Source organism: Zootoca vivipara, chromosome 6 (assembly GCF_965207765.1).
Source record: "Zootoca vivipara chromosome 6, rZooViv2.hap1.1, whole genome shotgun sequence".
NCBI lineage: Eukaryota > Metazoa > Chordata > Lepidosauria > Squamata > Lacertidae > Zootoca > Zootoca vivipara.
This window is the reverse complement of record NC_142589.1, coordinates 93,963,812-93,987,216: the sequence shown is the minus strand read 5'-3', so window position 1 is coordinate 93,987,216 and position 23,405 is coordinate 93,963,812. Positions and strand designations below refer to the sequence as shown.

The 23,405-nt window shown below is 49.0% G+C and overlaps 1 protein-coding gene across 1 annotated transcript in view; it reads left to right on the top strand.

The window, feature by feature from the left end:
* The window catches only part of UNC13A (unc-13 homolog A), a 119,677-nt gene that overhangs the window by 2,728 nt on the left and 93,544 nt on the right, over positions 1–23,405 (top strand). Inside the window, exons 3-10 of the mRNA XM_088673086.1 lie at positions 1,335–1,452; positions 2,513–2,636; positions 3,516–3,598; positions 6,536–6,587; positions 9,954–9,989; positions 12,664–12,874; positions 18,569–19,447; positions 19,778–19,871. Of these exons, the coding sequence (XP_088529212.1) occupies positions 1,335–1,452; positions 2,513–2,636; positions 3,516–3,598; positions 6,536–6,587; positions 9,954–9,989; positions 12,664–12,874; positions 18,569–19,447; positions 19,778–19,871 (1,597 nt within the window). The remainder of the gene's footprint in view (positions 1–1,334; positions 1,453–2,512; positions 2,637–3,515; positions 3,599–6,535; positions 6,588–9,953; positions 9,990–12,663; positions 12,875–18,568; positions 19,448–19,777; positions 19,872–23,405) is intronic.

The following is a 23,405-nucleotide window of genomic DNA, read 5'->3' as shown; positions in this document are numbered from 1 at the left end:
GTAAGTGGAACTGCTCTCTAGTGCTCATTCGGAACAAACAGCAACCTGGGTTTCTGACCATAGCTGCCAAGTTATCCCTTTTTTTAAGGGATTTTCCCTTATGCTGAATAGGCTTCCTCGCGAGAAAAGGGAAAACTTGGCAGCTATGGTTTCTGACAGCTTGCCGTTGTTTCTGGTTTGGAGCTAAATAGTGAGTCTCCCTGGAAAAGGAGCAGGAAAAGGATGGCTGAGGAGCCCTCAGTCTGCCTATTGATTTTGCTTATATAAATCCAATATTTGGAATGCGTTTATACAAAATGCCGTAGGCTATTCATATTTACATATGTGTTAGTAGTGTAATATCAGTATGGGTTAAGGTGTTTTTCGTATGTGTATGTATATATATGTTTCTCTACACATTTTGGTGTCTTTTTATTTTTATTTGTATCACTTTATTTCTTTATAATTGAAAACTTCCCCATAAAATATGACGTTTAGAAAACATCTGAAGGCAGGCCTGTTCAGGGAAGTTTTTAATGCTTGATGTTTTATTGTGATTTCAATATTCTGTTGGGAGCCGCCCAGAGTGGCTGGGGAAAGCCAACCAGATTGGTGGGTTATAAATTATCATTATTATTATAACTATTATTATTATTTATCAGTGCTTCTTTTCTGGGTGTACGCATTCCCCTAAACATTTTGTGAATCTAAGTTTGGCCGCATTGAAGGGCAGTATTTCAATACGTGTAGGAAAATGAGAGTACCCCTAAACATTTTTTTAAGGAAAAAAGCACTGATTATTAGCAAGCTAGCACTGGTTCAGTTCTCCCAGAATTTGTGGGAACTACTCTCAAATGCCCTTTAGAGATTTTTCAACTAATTCGGTGTACTTTGCTAAAACCAAACTAGTTCATTTTAAGTGCTCGGAGGAGACCAGCAGTGCCGGATTTACGTAAAAGCTAAACAAGCTCTAGCTTAGGGCCCCACTCTCTTTGGGCCCCCCCAAAAAAATTTAAATGAAAAAAACAAACCTGGATGTACATTTCCAAAATATAAGATAAAAAAGAAATAAAATAAAAACTACATACAGCAACAGTGTTTTGTGTTGTGTAGGCTCCTATGATGTAAGTCATGGGCCCTGCCTGCTATCCTGCTCCCTAAAATATCCCTGATTTGCTCCTTTCTATATATAGGGTGCCTCTACATTCTGCATGTGCAAATTACTTTAGATACCTATTAAGTCCATTAATTACCATATAGCATAGATTCAACACAAAAAACAGCGGCCATATATTAAGGCATTGGCCATTCCTGAGAACGGGTACCGTGCGATTAAAACTACGTTTCTCTTGCAGCGAAATCAACCGCCTGGACCTCGGGCTGACAGTGGAAGTGTGGAACAAGGGTCTAATCTGGGACACGATGGTGGGGACTGTGTGGATTCCTCTAAGCACGATCCGGCAATCCAACGAGGTGCGTGGAAAGTGTGGGAATGTTCAGGGAGGCAGGAGAGGATATATTGTTTATTAAAGTCCTTCCTAACTTGCGCTAGCAAGTTCCTTTACTTAGCAGAGTTTTACATTCCCCTTTAAAACACACAGTAGATAGCTGGTTGCAGGCTCGTGTGAGCCTCTCGCTATTAGGTTCCTGGTTGTTGTTGTTTAGTTGTTTAGTCGTGTCTGACTCTTCGTGACCCCATGGACCATAGCACGCCAGGCACTCCTGTCTTCCACTGCCTCCTGCAGTTTGGTCAAACTCATGTTTGTAGCTTCAAGAACACTGTCCAGCCATCTCGTCCTCTGTTGTCCCCTTCTCCTTGTGTCCTCCATCTTTCCCAACATCAGGGTCTTTTCCAGGGAGTCTTCTCTTCTCATGAGGTGGCCAAAGTCTTGGGGCCTCAGCTTCAGGATCTGTCCTTCCAATGAGCACTCGGGGCTGATTTCCTTCAGAATGGAGAGGTTTGATCTTCTTGCAGTCCATGCGACTCTCAATAATCTCTTCCAGCACCAGAATTCAAAAGCAGCAGTTCTTCTAAGTTCCCTTATATCCCTCTTAAAAGAATAAACACGCCACCATCTTGTGTAAAGTATATAAAAGTAGTTTACTCACATCATCAGTTCACAGTTTGATCCCTGAAGGCTGACTTCGTTACAAAGTATATACATGTGGATCTATCCCAGGGTCCTTTGTTGGCTGAAAGCCAGCAGAGCAATTCTAGCTAAAAAGCTGCTCCAACAATGGAGGAAGTCAGAGAGAGAGAGAGAGAGATGGCTGCATGCCTTGTCCTTTTGTCCTTTTGTCTTTGTCCTTTTGTTTCCTGGACAGGTAAGGTCATGCCCACCTCTAGTCACATGCAAGAGGAAGTATGTCCCAGCCAGGAGGAAACAGGAAGGTTTCGACTGGCTGGACCAAACATTCCCCCGCATGCCCACTCTAGGAAGACATGGAATGTTGTACTTGACTGCTCCTTATGTATCACACCCCACATTTTGCAATGGCTGGGCTAAATCCAAACATCTTTCTTCCATGCCAGGAGGGGCCTGGGGAATGGCTGACTCTCGACTCCCACGTCATCATGACGGACAATGAGATCTCTGGGACCAAGGACCCAACCTTCCACCGCATCCTTTTGGACACTCGCTTTGAACTTCCACTTGGTAGGGAAGCAGGGCTGGATTGGGTTGTAAAGTGTGTGTGTGTGTGTGTGTGTGTGTGTGTGTGTGTGTGTTTACCCTAATACAGTGGCCCCTTGGTTCTCAAACTTAATCCGTTCCGGAAGTCCGTTCCAAAACCAAAGCGTTCCAAAACCAAGGCGTGCTTTCCCATAGAAAGCAATGCAAAACGGATTAATCCGTTCCAGACTTTTAAAAACAAACTTTTAAACGGCAATTTAACATGGATTTTGCTAATCTAACGAGACCATTGATCCATAAAACGAAAGCAATAAACGGTGTAATGCATCCATCAGTAGCTGAACTGGGTTCCACACAGTCAAAAAAACAAAACAAAAAGAGTCACAAAAACACAAAATAAATAGCAAAAACAGACAGACCTCAGCGTAACACTTAAAAGGGAAGCGTAACACTCAAAACGGAGCACGTTAGGCTTCTAAAGAAGGTTCGCAAACTGGAACACACACTTCCAGGTTTGCTGTGTTTGGCTTCCAAGTTGTTTGAGTACCAAGGCATTTGAGAACCAAGGTACTACTGTACTAGGGGTTTGTACATCCTAGAGGTCATGCAAAGTGTGGGTTGGCCACTGTGGGATAGCTCAGTCTGTAGAACATGAGGCTCTAAATCTCAGGGTTGCGAGTTCAAGTCCCACCTTGGGCAAAAGTTTCCTGCAAAAGCAGTGGGTTGGGCTGGATGACCTTAATGGTCCCTTCCAACCCTATGATTCTAACAGGAATGCAGCCCTCTTCTTGAGTTCTGTATGGTGCAGTCCAGGAAAGGCTTGCACCAATTGTGTGTGTGTGTTTCTTTCTTTTTAATTCTGTCAACTGAACCCCCTCCGGTTCACCCCTCTTTCCTGTGCAGATATACCTGAGGAGGAAGCACGCTACTGGGTCAAAGAGCTTGAGAGGCTCAATGCGATGCGAGATCAGGATGATGTAAGTTTGTAAGAGGGCGCGCTTGCGCGCGCTCACGCGCGCACACACACAGGTAATATGCCTTATCTGAAACAGGGGGGGACCTGCTCATCCAGTTTCCTTCCTGGATTTTAGCATTCGTGGTATTCTTACCAGCATGGTGGTGGTTTTAATGTTACAGGAAAAGTCTAGGTGTGAGGCTGCTCAGCCAGCCAGCTCGTCGGGCAGAGCCCACGGGTCCCTGAGGAACAAAGGAGTCCAGCCACCAACCGGAGCAAATAGCTGTAGACCAAAGTTTATTGCGCAACAGGTTCAAAGAGGAATTTTGAACCCAGAGCATGGGGCGACATTGACTTTTAAATCTTCCCACCACATCCCAGGGTACAGTTCGCACAGCATCATTGATACATCATCTTTACATCACTGGCATGTCACCAAAGGAGAGGGGTAGACAGGGGTTACCCTAGCAAACCTGTCCAGACAAGTCCTTGGTTAGAGATTAGCATAAGCATATCAGGGCAAGACCCAGGTAAAAGGTTAGCATAGGCAAACACCTCTGAAGCAGGCATCCCCAAAGTTCGGTCCTCCAGGTGTTTTGGACTACAATTCCCATCACCCCTGACCACTGGTCCTGTTAGCTAGGGATCATGGGAGTTGTAGGCCAAAACATCTGGAGGGCCGCAGTTTGGAGACAATATAATAGAATTTCCTTTGCATGTCTGGACCCCTTGGCAAGTCTGGTGATGGGATTAAGCTTTCCTTGGCCAGCAGTCAGCTCAGCAATTGTCACCTCTGGGCACTTCCTGGAGTCCCTTTTCAAGGGCAAAATAGCGTTGGAATGGAGGAAACTGGCAAAGGAGTTGATTTTATATGATTTCTAAAGCTAGCTAACTTCTCTGAGCTGTCAAGTTGAAAGGATACATTTATGCATAATATATGTAACTTTTAACAACTTTAAAGATGTGCCCCCCCCGTAATTTCCGTAACATTTTTGTTTTGTTTTTCTACTCAGACTAGACCTATTGAAATTAAGAGATCTAAATTAGCAATGCCCATTGATGGGCACGCCTTGTTAGTCTGAATAGGGGAAACCGTTGGAGGCAACCAATAGATTGAGAGGGTTGTCTCCAACTATTTCCTGCTCAGACTAGATCATGGGTAGGCGAACGAAGGCCCGGGAGCCGGATCTGGCCCAATTGCCTTTTGGATCTGGCCTGCAAATGGTCCGGGAATCGCAGCGTATATCGGCGTGGAGATTCTGATCGTTCGGGCTGCGCCATTCCCCCCCTTCTCCCTCTTACACACCAAAATGGTGCCTCCTCCCTCCCTCCTCCCGGCTTCTCCCCGCCCTGCCTAGAGGAGGAAGGGGGCTGGGCTTTGTTGAGCCACGGTTGGCTGAGTGCCATTTTAAGCAGCCCCTCTCCGGAGCCAGCCCTTTTGTGACACTCATCGTCCCTCCGCTGCCGCCGCTGCCAGCCCCTGCTGCTCGCAAGGCACAGATAAGCAGCCATCGGGGCTCGTCTGGTGCTGTGGGGAAGGGAGTGGAGAGTCGTGAGGGAGATTTCCCCCCACCAAAAAAAAAAATAGTCTGGCCCCCAACAAGGTCTGAGGGACAGTGGACCGGCCCCCCCCGGCATAGCTGCCAAGTATCCCGTATCCGCCGGGAAAACCCCTTTTTTCTTACCGTTTCCCGGCGGTCTCCCGTTTGGCGGAAAATCCCGGCATTGTCCCTTTAATTTGCTTCTTCCCGGCGGCCATTTTTCTGGTGCCGCTTTGCCCTTCTATGGGCACCAGAAAATGGCGGCGCCGGCGTCGGAAGTCGCTTCCGCGCATGACCGGAAGTTGCGTGACGCGACTTCCGGTTGCGGTTTGCCCTTCTATGGGCATCAGAAAATGGCGGCGCCGGCGTCGGAAGTCGCTTTTACGTGTTTCCGGTCATGCGCGGAAGCGACTTCTGGCGCTGGCGCCGCCATTTTCTGGTGCCCATAGAAGGGCGAAGCGCCACCGGAAGTTGCGCCACGCAACTTCCGGTTATGCGCGCGCTGCCGATCCCGGATCTTTACGATCCGGACTTGGCAGCTATGCCCCCCGGGGAAAAAGTTTGCTGACCTTTGGACTAGACCCAGGCTAGATCTACACAGCTATATACTGTATATATATGCTCTGCAAAAACAAAACAAAACAAAACATTGCAAAGCTCACAACTGAAAACATCATTGCGATTTCAGCTCCTCGGTGCCATCTGGTGTTACGGTGTTATAACACATTTATTTTGACTACAGTGGTACCTCGGGTTACAAACGCTTCCGTTTACAAATGCTTCAGGTTACAAACTCCGCTAACCCAGAAATAGTACCTCGGGTTAAGAACTTTGCTTCAGGATGAGAGCAGAAATTGTGCTTCAGCAGCACGGCGGCAGCAGGAGGCCCCATTAGCTAAAGTGGTGCTTCAGGTTAAGAACGGACCTCCGGAACGCATTAAGTTCTTAACCAGAGGTACCACTGTGATGTAGTTGGCTCCCCCGTTGAAATTAAGAGACACAAATTAACCTGGACAATTTCTAATGTAGGTAGATTGGAAATCTAAATGCAGTGGTACCTTGGGTTAGGAACTTAATTCGTTCCGGAGGTCCGTTCTTAACCCAAAACCGTTCTTAACCTGAGGCGTGCCTTCGCTAATGGGGCCTCCCGTTGCTGCCGCCGTGCTGCCAACGCGCAATTTCCGTTCTCATCCTGGGGCAAAGTTTGCGACCCGAGGTAACTCCTTCCGGATTAGCGGAGTTTGTAACCCAAACCGTTTGTAACCTGAGGTACCACTGTATGAGCAATTACACGAGCCTTTGTTACATTCTAATGACATATTGTTATTTTTATTAGATGTTTTGTGATCGCGTTTTCTTTAATAACTTCTCCTTCCTTCTTCTCTCTGCCTACTCCCTGCCTCTCTAAATCTTGGGGCTCCCATTCTTGTTCTCGGGGGACACAGGAGAAGCCGCTGCCAGTACCCGGATCTCAGTGCTGTAAGTGTTTGACTCGCTTGTGAATTTTAGGGAATTCGATCTCGCTTCCCCCATGCCCCTACCAGGTCCTGACCCTCTGTCACTTGCTGGACCCCAGCTCCCAGTAACAACACACACAATGTAACAGGCTTTTTAAAAAAATATGTAACTTCTATTTCAAACACAATTCAACATACCCGGTTTCTCCTAAAATAAGACATACCCATAAAATAAGCCATAGCAGGATTTCTAAGCATTTGCACAATATGAGCCATACCCCCGAAAATAAGACATAGTGATTGGCACAGTTTTGGAGGGCCCCAAGGAAGAGGCGAGGCTGGACGTGTAATAAAAAATAAGACATCCCCTGAGAATAAGCCACTGTGAGGTTTTTAAAGGAAAAATAAATATAAGACGGTTTCTTAATTTCGGAGAAACATGGTATAAACCTCACAAAGTGTCCAACAGGTAGATCGTGATCTACTGGTAGATCACTGGATGTTTGCGGTAGATCACTGGCAGATCATTGGCTCCCCCCAAAGTAGCTGAACAACTGTGGCTCCCCTAAAAAAAAGCTCAACATTTTACATCCTCCCTGAAAAAACTCAACAACTTTGAACCTGAACCCCCAAAAAGGGGGTAGATCACTGCCAGTTTTTAACTCTGTGAGTTGATCGCAGTCTCTTGGGAGTTGGTCGCCCCTGATAGGATAGAATAGAATAGAATAGAATAGATCTTTATTATCATTGTCCCCTTGCGGGAACAACGAAATTTCTCGGTTGCTATATCAACTCAAATAGGACACTCCACATAAATTAAAATACTGATAACCACAATACAATACAGAACAATATAGCAGATAAATAAGATGACTTCAGATTTTCCATCTAAGGCCAAAATTGCTCTAGGAAAGAAACTGTTCTTGAGACGGCTCGTTCTCGCCTTCATTACCGATGGCAGGAGCTCAAAGAAACGATGACCAGGATGCAATGGGTCTCTTGATATATCTAATGCCACCTGATGGTATAGGTATGTTCCAAGGTAGAGAGTGAACAACCAATGATAGTCTCTGCTGTTTTGATAATTCTGCACAACACTATCCTTTCCCGATAGCTTCCATACCACACACATAAACCATAAGTGAGCATGCTCTCAATGGCACAGCGATAGAAGGCAAGCAGCAACTTTTGCGGAAGATTAGGAAATAATATTGGGGAACACTGGGTATTAAGAGTGCTAACATAAATCATATGCCCCAGTTTCCCAGTGGCCCTTCAAAGTACGCTTCACGCAGAGTTTGTAGAAAAACAAAATACGCAAACAGAAGTTGACTTGGCTAAAATACACCACCAAGAGTTTGAAGACCAACCTAGCATGAAACCCCTGACTAGCAGTAGACCTGTTTAAAGTATACAGAAGAAAAACAAAAGGTTGGCTTTCTCTAACAGAAAAACAAATTGACTCGGAAGAGACTTTAAACTAAAGATAAACGCTCCCTCTCCCAGCAACTTTACATACCCACATTCCAAACCTCCCACCATCCTCCCACACAACTCCCACACAAAATGCTTTCCAACAGAGCATTATATACATGGAGTAGAGCCCACACCTGTGAGCAATTAAACAGAAATTACTGGCACCTGTTTTTCTTAAAAAGACAGTATTGACATTAGACCGGCTCAAAAGCAACTTTGCTTATTCAAGAAACCCAACCGATTTTCCCTTAAAATTCTCAAAAAATACAGTCTGTGCTGCGCCGTCTTCACAATCCCTCTTACGTTGTCACTCCTGGACAGATCCTCCTGTAACTCAATGCCCAGGAATTCTGAACGCATTATGCAAACAGAACATATCAATGGCTGCTGGGAATTGGAGTCCAACAATCGTTCTGAACCCCCTGACTCAGGGCATATCTGTGAAGGTCTTTCCATGACCCTCCGTCTTTGGTTTGGAAGTTACCTCGCTCAGAGGGCTTGACCACTGAAAAGGGGGTTACCTGGCTGGCAGAAGTCCCACCCTTGCTTCTCAACCCTCCCCTCTGTGTCTCCCTTACCCCCATTTGTCCCCCCCTCCCTGCTATGTCTCTCTCCCACCCCCCACCCCACTTCTAAGTCTCAGGAAAGTCTCGAGCTTGGGAGCAAAGTATGTGGGCTAGGAACGGCTGGTTGGAGATCGAAAAGCAACGGTGAATTCAAAAGGGGTTTTGAAGGAAGAGAGGTTCCCTTCTGAAGGCGGGCAAGGTGGGGGGGGTCAAGGAAAAAGCATCACTAGCAGACAGAGTAAGGAAATGCCCCTACCCCGCCCCCCCCCGCAAGGTGCCAGAAATGAGAGTTGCTTGAGTTCCAACACTTTGAGTTCCTTATTTGGCCACACTAACGGTTGAGGGAGCTGGGAAATGTCTGGAAAAGGAGATGCGATAGCCGCCTTATCTTACTCTCTTGGGGGCCCCAAAAAAATTAAAGGGAAAAAAACCTAGATGCACATTTCCAAAATATAAGATAAAAAACAAATAAAATAAAACCGACATACAGAAACCGCGTTGTGTGTTGTGGAGGCTCCTAGGATGTAAGTCATGGGCCCCGCCTGCTAGCCTGCTCCCTAAAACAGGCACCCCCAAACTTCTGCCCTCCAAATGTTCTGGACTACAATTCCCTGACCACTGGTCCTCTTAGCTAGGGATCATGGGAGTTGTAGGGCAAAACATCTGGAGGGCCGCAGTTTGGGGATGCCTGCCCTAAAATATCCCTGGTTTGCTCCTTTCTATATATAGGGTGCCTAAATTCTGCATGGACTGGTTGCAGGGCAACATGGGCAAGTGGCTTGAGATACCTATGAGGTCCATCAATGACCATATAGCATAGGTTCAACACAAAAAACAGTGACAATTTGTTGTTGACAAAGGACAGCTGGACATATGAAGGGCCCCATTACCTTTAGGAGCTGAGGGCCTCGTCAAACCTAAATCTGGCCCTGGATGCAATGCAGCCCAAATAATTGTTATGGCATAGTCACAAGTTTATTGTGCCCTCTTAGAAGGGGGTGTGGTTGTCAGAAAGGGACCTTGCCCTTCTGAATTTTGCCTACGGAATTGGGAGAGGAGAAAGAGCGGAAAGCTGAGATGATTTCAGCTCCTTCCTGGCCTAAATAGGCTTTCCACTGCTAAATAGGTTGGTAAATGTGAGGACGAATCAGTCACATAATGGACTTTATTTTGTGCTCGCTTTTCTGTGTCCTAGGTACCGTTGCTTGTATAATGTCCTGAAGGAAGGATTTAAATTCTTCAAGTTTCCTCTTCCCTTTGGGGCTAAAAAAGTTACTGGCTTTATTTAGACTTGGCCTGTCTCTTAAAGGGACATGTCTTCTTGGTATTTTTTTTGTTTTTTGTAGGCAACTGGAATTATTTTGGCTGGGGAGATCAACAAAGTAAGTATATGACTTGTCCCCACTTCTAGACCTCCGTACCCCCAATTTCTACCCGTTTCACTATGCAGACCTCTTCAAACACTTTTCTCTCCCCCCCACCCCTTTGCAGACCATATGAGACAAATACCACATTCGCACTATCCATTTAAAATATTTTAAACAGGCCTGGTTTCCCGCCGCAATTCTAGGAGCTGTAGTTTGCTGAGAGGAGCTGGGAGACCCTGGACTCAGCTGCAAATAAAATGTGTGTTGCGAAATGTATTGTACCAATGCGACACTAGATGGCGATGTTGAGCTAGGGCAAAAGCAAAATATTTTTCAAAACGTTTATTTATTTTTTTAAAAGCATTTTTTAAGGTTTTTAAATATATGTGTCTAGATACAACCCCTGGTTCCCTTCACAGAACTACAATTCCCAGAGCTCCCTGGGAATTAGGGCCTCCTTGGAGCACCCTTAACAAACTACACTTCCCAGGAATACTTTGGGGGGAAGCCATTACTGCTTAAAGTGGTATCACAGTATGGCGGGTGAACAAAATGCCACCTGTGTCGCTTTTGTTCTTTAAAAAATAAATTCTAGTTTTGTGTGTTTGGAGAGTGCTCAAACAAGACGGAGGCTTGAACCCTTTGACCCCCCACCCTGGTCCCAATCCAGCCTTTGCTCCGCCCTGCATAGGGGGAGAGAGAAAACATTGCCACCAGAACAAATTACAGTGGTACCTTGGTTTAAGAACATCTTAGTTTATGTACAACTTGGATTAAGAATGCTGCAAACCCAGAAGGAGGTGTTTTGGTTTGTGAACTTTGCCTTGGAAGCAGAACATGTTGAATGTGTTCCATTTGTCAATTGAGTCCCCCGCTGCTATGGGAAAGCGTGCCTTGGTTTAAGAACGCTTTGGTTTAAGAACGGACCTCTGGAACGGATTAAGTTCGTGGACCAAGGTATCACTGTATTGATAAGGCTGACCCTCATGCAGTCAGGGATCCTGCACTGGACTGCGCGGCATCTTAACTCCATGTACCTAAACTGATCTGAAAAATGGTATCGCGGAGGGCAGGTGGGAAGCAAGCTGAGAGCAGGGAACTGGGAAATAATTTCGGGGGGAGGGGGAATGCCAGCCTGATAAAGGGCAGAGTTTTTCTGCACTTCCTGGAGACTTTTACAAAAGCAAGCAGTCGAGTCGTTGTGCCCAGCAAAGCCAAAACTCAAGGTGGGTTGTTCATTCTTGGGCTGAGCACAACACATGGGTCAGAATCTGCCGAGCTCCCATCTCCCCTCATCCCTGCCTGCCTGTCATGTTGATGGGAGTTCGGAGCCCAGAAAGGACTGGACTGGACTGGGCGGTTACCCCCAGGTGCAAAGCAACGAAAGCTGGCTGAAGCTGAGGTTCAAAATTCAAAAAGTGAGCCAGCTTTGTTGGGTGGGTGGGGGGAGTTGGGAACAGTTGATGGAGAAGTAACACTTCAAAACTTTGAAGGTGACCCGGAAACTACAACTAATCCAGAATGCGGCAGATAGACTGGTGACTGGGAGCGGCCGCCGAGACCATAGAACACCGGTCCTGAAAGACCTTCATTGGCTCCCAGGACGTTTCCGAGCACAATTCAAAGTGTTGGTGTTGAAAGCCCAAAACGGCCTCAGCCCAGTATACCTGAAGGAGCGTCTCCACCCCCATCGTTCTGCCCAGACACTGAGGTCCAGCTCCGAGGGCCTTCTGGCGGTTTCCTTGCTGCGAGAAGCGAGGTTACAGGGAACCAGGCAGAGGGCCTTCTCGGTGGTGGTGCCCGCCGTGTGGAACACCCTCCTGTCAGATGTCAGGGAAATAAACAACTATCTGACTTTTAGAAGACATCTGAAGGCAGCCCTGTTTAGGGAAGTTTTTAATGTTTGATTGTGTTTTTAATATTCTGTGGGGAGCCACCCAGAGTGGCTGGGGAAACCCAGCCAGATGGGCGGGGTATAGATATTAAATTATTATTATTACCGGTATTAAGCAGATTGCAGATCAAGTTTTACCTCCCCAGAGCAGTGGGAGTTTGCCTTCCCCCATAATCAGGAAAATCTAGTCCTAGGCTCCTTCCTTCTCATGTCTTATCTCCCTGTGACCCGTCTTCCTCTCACTTCTCCATCCTCCTGGTAGCTAAAACACGGGACACTCGCCCCGGCATTGCAGTGGGGTTGGACTAGATGCCCTTTGGGTCCCTTCCAACTTTTGCTTCTGGGGAAAAGACCTCCATTCTCTGGGTTTCCGCATCGCTCCGTCCACCTCTCTCAGTGTCCTCCCTCGTTCTCTTCTGCCATCGACCAGTACCGTTGTTCTCCCCGAATCCCACCCACCCCAGTCAAGCCGTTTCCCCCCTTCCTGAATCCTGACCTCCCCTCTCTAATGTAAGGTTACCAGACGCCCCCGTTTCCCAGGGACAGCCCCCCGATTTATAAATCAGTCCCCTGACAAAATCCATCCATTCTGACTCATTTTCAATGAAGTGTCCCTGGATTGGGGGGGGGGGTGAAATCTGGTAACCTTACTCTAACGTCCCCAGGAAAACAAAGAAGGAAAGTGTGTGTTTGCACGCACCCTAGATCTCCAGGCCTGCACACAAACACGGCCACGCCTTGTTATGAGAGTGGGCGTTTTCCTAACATGCGAAACTGGGTCCTCCTCTTCTCCAGACGATGACCCCGACAGCACCATGGACGACCGGGACAGCGACTACCGCAGCGAGACCAGCAATAGCATCCCTCCCCCTTTTTATACCACCTCCCAGCCCAACGCTTCGGTCCACCAATACCCCATGCGGCACCAGCAGAGAGCGGGCAGGGACTCCTATGGCGATTCCATGCAGAGCTACGAGATGGACTACTCTGACCATCGCCCCATGAGGTAGAGCGGATGGGAGCTGGGGACCTTCCTGGGGAAAGGCGCGAGAAGCCTCCACGGGGCAGGGGTGGTGGTGGTGTGGGGGGTGAGGGGCCTGATCCTAGATGGGGAGGTTTGGCCAGAAGCGGGCACCAGGCTGTTGGAAGGCGAAGGGTACCACAGGTCAGGTTGGACTAGATTGGACCAAAGGTTGATTTGAGCCCGGTGCTCTGTTTAAGGATGCAGGCAGGCATCCTTAAAGTCTACGAAGAATGCTATTATTATTATTATTATCATCATCTTCTTCTTCTTCTTCTTCTTCTTCTTCTTCTTCTTCTTCTTCTTCTTCTTCTTCTTCTTCTTCTTCTTCCCCTCGTAGCCGAGTAAGATTGTCTTCCATAAATATGGTTTTAACAATGAGTCCGTAAGTGACTGTGGAGGCCAATTCTGGATCCACACGTCCTTCCACAGTGGGGACATAGGTTTCTGAGCGGGAGTTGATCACGGTGAGGGTTCACCAAGTGTGCCTTCCTCTTAGCACGTTTCTCCCTCTTGTCCTGAGTTCGAGTGTCTTCAAAGCCCACGACACCTTAAGCCCATAATAAAGGTAAAGGGACCCCTGACGATTAGGTCCAGTTGTGGACGACTCTGGGCTTGCGGCGCTCATCTCGCTTTACTGGCCGAGGGAGCTGGCATACAGCTTCCTGGTCATGTGGCCAGCATGACAAAGCCGCTTCTGGCGAACCAGAGCAGGGCACGGAAACGCTGTTTACCTTCCCGCTGGAGCGCTACCTATTTATCTACTTGCACTTTGACGTGCTTTCGAACTGCTAGGTTGGCAGGAGCTGGGACCAAGCAACGGGAGCTCATCCCATCGGGGGATTCGAACCACCGACCTTCTGACCTTCGCCCTAGGCTCTGTGGTTTAACCCACAGCGCCACCCATGTCCCATTAAGCCCATAATAGAAGAGTGCTATTATTTATGTCCTAGGTCGGCTGAGCATCCATTGTTGGTCTGGGATGACTTTTTTTAATTGTTTTGGGAGCCATGAGAGCAAAGGGCAAGTTCAAAGTGATGGAGGAAGGAAAGATTTTGATGTTTGGGGGTGCTTTAGTTAGGAGAAGGAGAACAATGATCCCTCTGCTGCCTTGGGGGATATCTTGGGAAGAAGAAAAGGCTCAGGAGGAAACCCTACACAAATCTGGAGTCTCTAAGGCAGTTGGGTAGCGCCTTGTCTGCCTCCTTCCGGCAACTCCTGCAGCCAACGTCTTGCTCTGCTTTCCTTTGGACCCCATCAGTGAGGCTGGGGTGGGGTTCTTGTTGTTTGGGCAGCCCAGGACCTCCAGACACACTGCCCAGGCTTGCAACCCAGGGAGGTCCCTGGGGTGCTGCTAATGGAGCAGTTTGACTTCACCCCCAAAGGTGCACTCCATTGTCTTTTGAGATAGTTAAATCATAGAATCATAGAGTTGGAAGAGACCAGAAGGGCCATCCAGTCCAACCCCCTGCCAAGCAGGAAACACCATCAAAGCATTCTTGACAGATGCCTGTCAAGCCTCCGCTTAAAGACCTCCAAAGAAGGAGACTCCACCAAACTCCTTGGTAGCAAATTCCACTGCCGAACAGCTCTTACTGTCAGGAAGTTCTTCCTAATGTTTAGGTGGAATCTTCTTTCTTGTAGTTTGAATCCATTGCTCCGTGTCCGCTTCTCTTGGCAGGGGGTTGGACTGGATGGCCCTTTGTGGTCTCTTCCAACTCTATGATTCTATGATTCTATGACTGCGACACGACAGAAGTGAAACTAACACATACAATAACAACACTTAGGAGGAAGAGATAAGATAGACTTCCCTTCTCACACTCTCTCAGACACTGGTGTGATTTACACTAAACCTAACAGTCCTTGCTGTAGCAGCTAAGGATAGATAGAATCCTAACACGAATATCAGCTACTGAGAATCGCAAGCGGGGAGGGTGGGCTGTCGCTCAGGTCAGTTCCTGGTAGTCGACCTGCAGATACAGGTTCCTGGGAAGCACAAGCGGTTTGTTGTTGGATCAGATCATACGGGTTCAAAAATCCCATTGGCCACCAGAATGCTGGGCTAGATAAATCTTTGGTCCAGTCTCAGCAGGGTGTCTTCCAACAGCCTTATGTCCAGGCAGATTCCGTCGTGATTCTGGCATTAGATTTGAAGACCCTTTGGGTCGCTTCCAACTCTTACAATGCTAAGACTATTGGGTGAGTGTGGGGGTTTTTTTGGGGGGGGGAGACACGACCGTGGTTCAGATGTAAGCTCAGCGCCCTCCATCCCTAAAAACGTCGCCGAAAACCAACCTCGCAAGTGAGCTGCTTCCAACTCTACCGTTCTGCGATTCTATTGGCCGCCTGCTGGGATTCCTGCCTTGCGGGGTGGGGTTGGACTAGATGACCCTAGGGTCCCTCTACAAATCTATGAATGTGTGTGTGTGCCTCTTCCCTCTCTCCCCACCCCCAACCTCTGGAACCAGAAATTGTCTTTGAACGTGACGGGGAAGGTGGTCTTCTCTCTCTCTCTCTCTCTCTGACTTGTCAAATGCTGACCCTCTTCCTCTTCCCCTTCCCCGATCCTCCGGCAGACGCTACGGTAGCGTAGACTCTGCCGCAAACGGACACAGCGACGCTGAGTCTGGTTCTGGCTCGAGCAGACACACGAGCCGCCAGCCCTCCCTCGAGAGCAGGCGCACCCTAGCCCTATCGGATAGGTGGGTCTCTCTCTGTCTCTCTCTCTCTCTGTGTCTCTCGAAGTGTGCCTTTTATTATTATTATTTTCGCAGATTAACGTGGTTCTTTGGCGTTCTGCACCCTGGGTTAGGCTGTTAGCATCCTTCCAGCTGTGGCCAATTCGACCCACCTCTGGGGAAAGGGAGTTGTGAGTCATACAGAGGGGGCTGGGTGAGCGGAGATGGCCAAGGTGCCTGCCGACCGGGCCTGATGAGGAACGGTCGAAGGAGCTGGGGATGTTTAGCCTGGGAAAGAGGAGATAGGAGACCCATCTTCAAATATCTCTGTCCCATGGAAGACGGAGCAAGCTTGTTTTCTCCCGCTCCTGGAGGGCAGGACTCGAACCCGTGGCTTCAAGCGACAAGGAAGGAGATTCCGACGCAATATCAGGAAGGACTTTTCGACAGCAAGAGCTGTTTGGCAGTGAGGTGGAAGGGGAGGGGCTGTCCTTCCTTGGAGGTGGGTGGCCATCAGTCAGGGATGTTTTAGCTGAGATTCCTGTTTTGCGGGGGGGGGGGGTTGGAGGAGCCTAGGTCCAGGAATTTGTAGTGTGCCCTTTCCGCTTTGGAGTCTGAACCAATGCTGTTCAGAACTTCAAAACCCCGAGGGGAAATTGGGCTGGAGAGAATTTCAACATCTCCCCCCCAGCACACACAGACACACTGCCTCCCCACAAGATGAAGGGACGACTTTTTCTCTCTGCCTCGTCGTCCTCAAGGGAGCCTGGCCGTTTCCAAAATCACAGTCTTTTTGAAAGTCCCTGGAGGTCACATTGATATCTGTGGGGGGGGGCACCCTAAGCCCCCGCCTGTGCCAAAGCTGGAGGCGTGGTTTCGGTCTAATCCAGGAGTGTCCCCCGTATCCTGTCTGCATGTGCTTTCCCGTAGAACTCTGCGCTTGCTCAGAGATGTTCTGGTGGTGACTGGTAGCTGTCGTGGGGGGGGGGGCGGCGGCGAAGGCTTATTGTCTTCCACCCACCGTGAATCGTTGTGGCCCCCTCTCCCCCCCCCTTCTGTGTGCATCTATGTCTGTTTCTGCCGCAGTGAGATTTGTCCAGAAGCGATTTCAAGGCAGGGCGGTTTCGAAAAAGGATTGGTGTATCAGAATGAAATAGCGGGAGGGACTGAGCCAAACTATGTCCACTTCAGAATGGACATAGGAGCCAACTCCTAGGGCCCTGTGTTTCCTGGCTGCTGTTCTTTTAATGCGTGTGTGTGTGTGTGTTTGCGTGACTCATCGCTGCTAATGACTTGGGTGTGGGGGAAATCTGTATGGCCAGCAGGGGTTGGAGGAGGTGGGAACAGGGAATGGGGTTTGGGACAATGGGGGGAGGCGGGGAGACTACCTCTCCTAGCCCCGTTCCATGTCCAACTGCAGCAAAACAGCCCATGGAGGGCGTTCCACAGGGCGGGCGCCACCACCGAGAAGGCCCTCTGCCTGGTTCCCTGTAACCTCGCTTCTCGCAGGGAGGGAATCCCCAGAAGGCCCTCAAAGCTGGACCTCAGATGATGAGAATCTGGCAGCTACATCCCCACCTCCCGACCTTAAGATGGGATGCTCTCCTCTTATAATAGCGGACCCACTCCTCACACACGCTCCCTGTTTCCTAAGCGCGTTAACTGGGCCTCTGAAATGTGCCCAGACACCCAGTTTCGTTCTGGGAGCATGTGTTGGTTTTTATAACCCTGGTCGTTCGAGGTGCCTGGTTGTTTTGCCTTGTTTAGACAAGGGGCTTAGAAAGCTGGGGCAATTTTAATCTGCGCTAGCATTTAAACTTCCGTGTGTTTTAAAGTACAGTGGTCCCTTGGTTCTCAAACGCCTTTGGTACTCAAACAACTTGGAACCCAAACACTGAAAAGCCGGAAGTTAAGTGTTCCAGTTTGAGAACTCTTTTCGGAAGCTGAACGTGCTCCGTTTTGAGGGCTACGCTTCCAATTTGAGTGTTACGCTGAGGTCTGTCGTCTGTTTTTGCTTTTTACTTTGCGTTTTTGTGGTTTTTTGTTTTTGTGACTGTGTGGAACCCAGTTCAGCTACTGAAGGATTGATTGATTGATTGATTGTGTGACTGCAGTACATTGTTTATTGCTTTCATTTCATGGATCAATGGCTATAATGACTGGAAAAGTCAGAAATCAGGAAGACCAAAATTTTAACAAGGAATGGGGGGAAATTATAACTTAAAGACCTCTGTAAACAGTTAAAATTGTTAGTGGGATTGGAATAGCACTTGTAGTTTAAGGCTGATTCTGGGCATAATGGAAGAAGTAATAGGTTTGGATTATCGTAAAAGATGGGGGAGGAAAGGATTAATAATAGGACCCACATAGGGGAGGATGCAAGTCCAGGAGATTCCTTCGTATCTTGTTTTTACAATTTATGTCTGATATACAGTCGTTCCTTGGATCCCAAACTCCTTGCAAGTCAAACGTTTTGGCTCCCAAATGCCGCAAACCCGGAAGTGATTGTTCCAGTTTGTGAATGTTCTTTGGAACCCAAATGTTCGGCGCGGTTTCCGATTGGCTGCGGGAGCTTCCTATGGCCAATAGGAAGCCACGCCTTGGTTTCCAAATGTTTTGGAAGCCGGGTGGACTTCTGGAACAGGTCCTGTTCGACTTCCGAGGTTACCACTGTATCTCTGTAAAATTAAGTTGAACCATCAAATAAATTTAAAAATAAAAATAAAAGAATAACCCTAATGTCCATATGCCCCTTCGGAACACAGGAAGCTGCCCTGGAGAAAATCAGACAACTCAGTCCATCTAGCTAATGTTGTCTGCACTGACTGGCAGCAGCGCTCTCTCTCTCAATGCTACCCGGGGATGCCTGGGAGGGGGTGGGTGGGTTGAATGTGGGATTTTCTGCTTGTGAGGCAGATGTTGAGGCCCTTCCCTTTCTAAGCTTCTCTGTCTCTCTCTCGCCTCACTTGGTTTCTCTAACCCCGACCCACCACTGCAGCCCCACGGGGAGCAGCCGCTACGCTTCGTCGGGGGAGCTGAGCCAGGGCAGCTCGCAGCTGAGCGACGACTTTGACCCCGACGACATCAGCCTGGACGAGCGGGACGGGGACTCCTACCATTCCTGCCACAGCTCGGTGAGCTACCACAAGGACTCGCCGCGCTGGGACGAGGATGAAGACGACCTGTACCTGGACGAGGACGAGTTCAACGAGGAGTACAGCGACAACGAGGAGTATTACCCCGAGGACAAGGTGGCAGAGCTTGAACCCGAGCCTCCCTACCCCGGGGACGCCTACCCGCAGCAAGAGCAGCAGCAGAAGGGCCAGGCACTGCAGCCGCCACAGCCGCCACAAGGCGTGGCATCCCAGCAGAAGCCACTACAGGCACAACAGCAGCAGCAGAAGCCACTACAAGCACAGCAGCAGCAACAGCAGCAGCAGCAACAGCAGCAGCAAAAGCCACTACAGGCACAGCAGCAACAACAGCAAAAGCCACAACAGGCACAGCAGCAGCAGCAACAGCAAAAGCCACTACAGGCACAGCAGCAACAGCAGCAAAAGCCACTACAGGCACAGCAGCAGCAGCAAGCGCAAAAGCCACTACAGGCGCAGCAGCAGCAGCAAGCGCTGAAGCCACTACAGGCACAGCAGCAGCAGAAGCCACAACAAGCACAGCAGCAGCAAAAAGCAGAGCAGCAGCTGCCGCCGCCGCAACAACCGCCGCAGCAGGTGCAATCGTTGCAGCAGCAGCAGCGGAAAGTGGTGGAAGAGACGGCGGAAGAGCTTCCGGCAGGCCAGCAGAAGGAGCCGCCCGCAGAAGAGGCCCCTGCCCCGGAGAAAGTCCTTCAGGAGGAAGAACCCCCCAAGGAAGAGGAGAGGTAAGAGGCGCGGTTGGAAATGGGTGGGGCAGTTTGCCTTGGCTGGAAACGACTCACTGGAGCAGTGGAGGCAGCCGTGCTTCCGGGTACCAGTTACCGGAAACCCCAGGAGGGTTAGTACCGACACCTGCCAATAATAAATCGAATGCGTGGAACTCATAAAGTGCACATCAGGGGAAGGGCGATCAGGGTCCACGTTAACATCTGGGGAACTTTCAGGGGCCCCCAACATGCGAGTGGTAGGCGGGGGCAGAAGCAAAAGTGGGCAGGGCTTGGTTCCTGCATGGTTACGCATCATTCAGCGAGTTGCCTCTGTTGTTTTGGCTGCAGGGAGAAGGAAGAGGCAGAACCGGTGGACCCCAAAGCCCGAGCAAAGGCGAATTGGCTACGGGCTTTCAACAAAGTATGCATGCAGCTTCAGGAGGTGAGCACCTCTGGTCACGTTCCCTTGTCCCCCGTATTCAAATACAGTACAGTAGGTTTAGGCTCCTCCCCCTGGCTGTGAAACACCCCGCCTCCTTTCCCAGCTGCATCAAGCTCCCCCCCCCCGCCACAAGCACTTCCGAAATTCTCTGCAGATTTGAGAGTTCTTTTTTTTAAAAGGATTTATTCGTTTGGGTTTTCGGATTACAATTTTACAGTCTTATATCGAACATGGGACATAAAAACACGATTGCAAGGAATCTCCTTGCCTTCCCTCCTCCCCTTTGTGGGTCCTGTTGTTAATCATTTCCTCCTGTGCCTTTTATGACGATCCAAATCTTTTACACCTCCAGATTTGAGAGTTCGTACTTGAGCTGTTTTCGCTTTCAGAAATGGAGGCGGTGCGTTTGGAATTTCATTTTGTGATATTCCGCAAATTTGCCCCCCCCCCCACTTAATCTTCCGAATTAAATAAATTAAATCCTGAGAACGGGGTGCTGGACTAGAAGGGCCATTGGTCTCACCTGGCAGGCTCTAGTGAAGTTCTGAGTCTTGAATGCAGTGCAGTTTTTAATTCCTTTCGTTCACCCCGAGGGCTGCGTTGCCTTCTGAGTGACCTTCCGAGGCAAGGAGCCCAACAGTAGGGGGCGCCAAAGCCAACGAGAGGCACAGGCAACCGCCCATCCTCCCCTTCCTTCCTGTTGGGTTCTAGAAAGGCAACACAGAAACTAAGGAGGAGGAAGAAACTCCTAGAGGCAGGTTGTCCCTCTGGGCTGCCTGTAAATAAGGATGTGGGTGGCAGGAGAGGATATTTTGTTTATTAATATCCTTCCTAACTTGTGCTAGCAAGTTCCTTTACTTAGAAGAGTTACATTCCTCTTTTAAACGCACAGCAGATAGCTGGTTGCAGGCTTGTGGGAGCCTCTCATTATCATACAACTCAGTCTGTCTTCAGATTGAATTATACGTTCCTGGTAAATTCCCTTTAATCCCTCTAAAGAATAAAGACACCACAATCTTATTCAAAGATAAAAGAAGTTTACTCACAACAGTTCACAGTTGAATTCCTGAAGGCAGACTTAGTTACAAATATGTACATGTGGATCTACTCCATATGGGTGAATAATCCCAGTGCTTTTGCTAGCTGAGAGCTAGCAGAGCAGTCCTAGCTAGAAGCTGGCGAAATGAAGAAGTCAGAAAGAGAGAGAGAGTGCTGTGTGACTCGTCCTTTTGTTACCTGGACAGGTGAGGTCACGGCCACCTTCTATCACATGCAAAAGGAAGGATGCTCCAGCCAGGAGGAACAGGAAGTTTTCGACTGGCTGGACCCATAGCTGCCAAGTCTCCCGGGAAATCCCCGTTTTTCCAGCTGTTCCTAGCTGAAAAAACGGATTTTGTTGTTGTTTCCCCCTGGTTAATTCTGGCATGCAGTGCGACTTCTGGCACGGCGGCTATTTTGGAACTGGGCAAAGCAGCATCAAAAGTCACTTCTGAGCATGCTCCGCCCAGTTCCAAAATGGCGGCAGCGCTACTTCCGGTCTGCTACTTCCACCTGGTTCCTTATTTCTCCGACAGCAACTTGGCAGGTATGGCTGGACCAAACATTCCCTCGCATGTCTTCTCTAGCATTGCAAGGAATGTTGTACTTGACTGCCTCTCATGGATCATGTCCCCCAAAGGAGGCAGGCAAGTGGCGGCTGGCTGAAGGCTAATGGACCACCCTGCACATCTCCATCCCAGCTCCATGTCTCACCATTTTAAGTTTGTACCTTTCTCCCATCCCTCTCCCTCTTTGGTCCTCTTCCCCATTTGTTGAGTTTTGACCGTACCTATAATTTTTGTTGTTGTTCTGTTTTGCTTGTAGACTCCACCCGCCATCTTTTTCTTTTTGCCCCAAAGCTGCCCCCACTTGGGGGCACCCCAGACCTCACTTTTCAGTTTGCTCAGAGCCACCGCCATCTTTGTGTCTTCGTCGTTCTCTGTCTCCCTCTGGGATTGCAGGTAAGAGTTTCCTCAAGCGCCCCCAGAGGTTCCCCACAGCACAGCCTCAGTTAGGGTAAGGTTACCAGACGTCCCCGTTTCCCGGGGACAGTCCCCAGATTTACAAATCAGTCCCCTGGCAAAATCCATTGCAGCTGAAAAGTGTCCCCGGATGTATTGAAAAAAAATCTGCTAACCTTAAGATAAGGATACCCTTCAAAATCCCCCTCCTCTGCATCCTACATGTATCCAGCGCCATGAGGACAAGAAACTTAGTGTCACAGCCAACGGGTTCCCCTCTTCACACAATCACCACAAGAGCCTCCTGGCATTTTTATGGCTTTTTATTTACATTATTTACAAGCCTGGAGAAGAGAAGGTTAAGGGGTGATATGCTAGCCATGTTCAAATATATAAAAGGATGTCATATAGAGGAGGGAGAAAGGTTGTTTTCTGCTGCTCCAGAGAAGCGGACACGGAGCAATGGATTCAAGCTACAAGAAAGAAGATTCCACCTAAACATTAGGAAGAACTTCCTGACAGTAAGAGCTGTTCGGCAGTGGAATTTGCTGCCAAGGAGTGTGGTGGAGTCTTCTTTGGAGGTCTTTAAGCAGAGGCTTGACAGGCATATGTCAAGAATGCTTTGATGGTGTTTCCTGCTTGGCAGGGGGTTGGACTAGATGGCCCTTGTGGTCTCTTCCAACTCTATGATTCTATGATTCTAAGCGGTCATTAGCAAGTCATGATCATTCATCGGAGTCACTCATCTCAGATCTCTGCTGATGCCTGTCTGGCCCGGCCAGCACATGAGAAAAGGGCGAACCCTCGTCTTTCGCCACGCCTTTTCCCCACAAGTCTCCCGAGAGCTGTGAGCCGGCTTGTACGCTCCTCCTGAGTCTGAGCTGGAACTTAACCCTTGCCGCTCCTGTGAACCTCCCGGTTCTACGTCCCTTCTTGCCTGTTCTTCAGGAACAATCTCCACAGCTCTGTCCTCCCCCTCCCCTTTGGGCTCACCTCCTGCTCTTTCCACACCAACGTCTCCCCCTCCCTCTGGGAAACCTATAACCTCTGGTTCATCCCTGACACTTAGGTTTGGTGTAGGGGCCACCACTCCTTGTTAGAGCATCTTTTTCCAGTGTGCCAAGTCTCATGTTCGGCCCCTGGCACCTTTGAAACGCTCCAGCATGAAGCCCTTGAGAGCTGCTGCCTATCTGTGTGGACAAAACCAAGCTAGATGTTCTTCATGAATGGAGCCAATGTCGTAGGGCCTCGGCCCAGTAAACGGCCTCGGCCCAGTACCCCTAAAGGAGCGTCTCCACCCCTATCGTCCAGCCCGGACACTGAGGTCCAGCGCCAAGGGCCTTCTGGTGGTTCCCTCACTGCGAGAATTGAGGTTACAGGGAACCAGGCAGAGGGCCTTCTCGGTGGTGGCACCCGCCCTGTGGAACGCCCTCCCAGCAGATGTCAAGGAAATAAACAACTGTCTGACTTTTAGAAGACATCAGAAGGCAGCCCTGTTTAGGGAAGCTTTTAATGTTTGATCTTTGATCTTGTT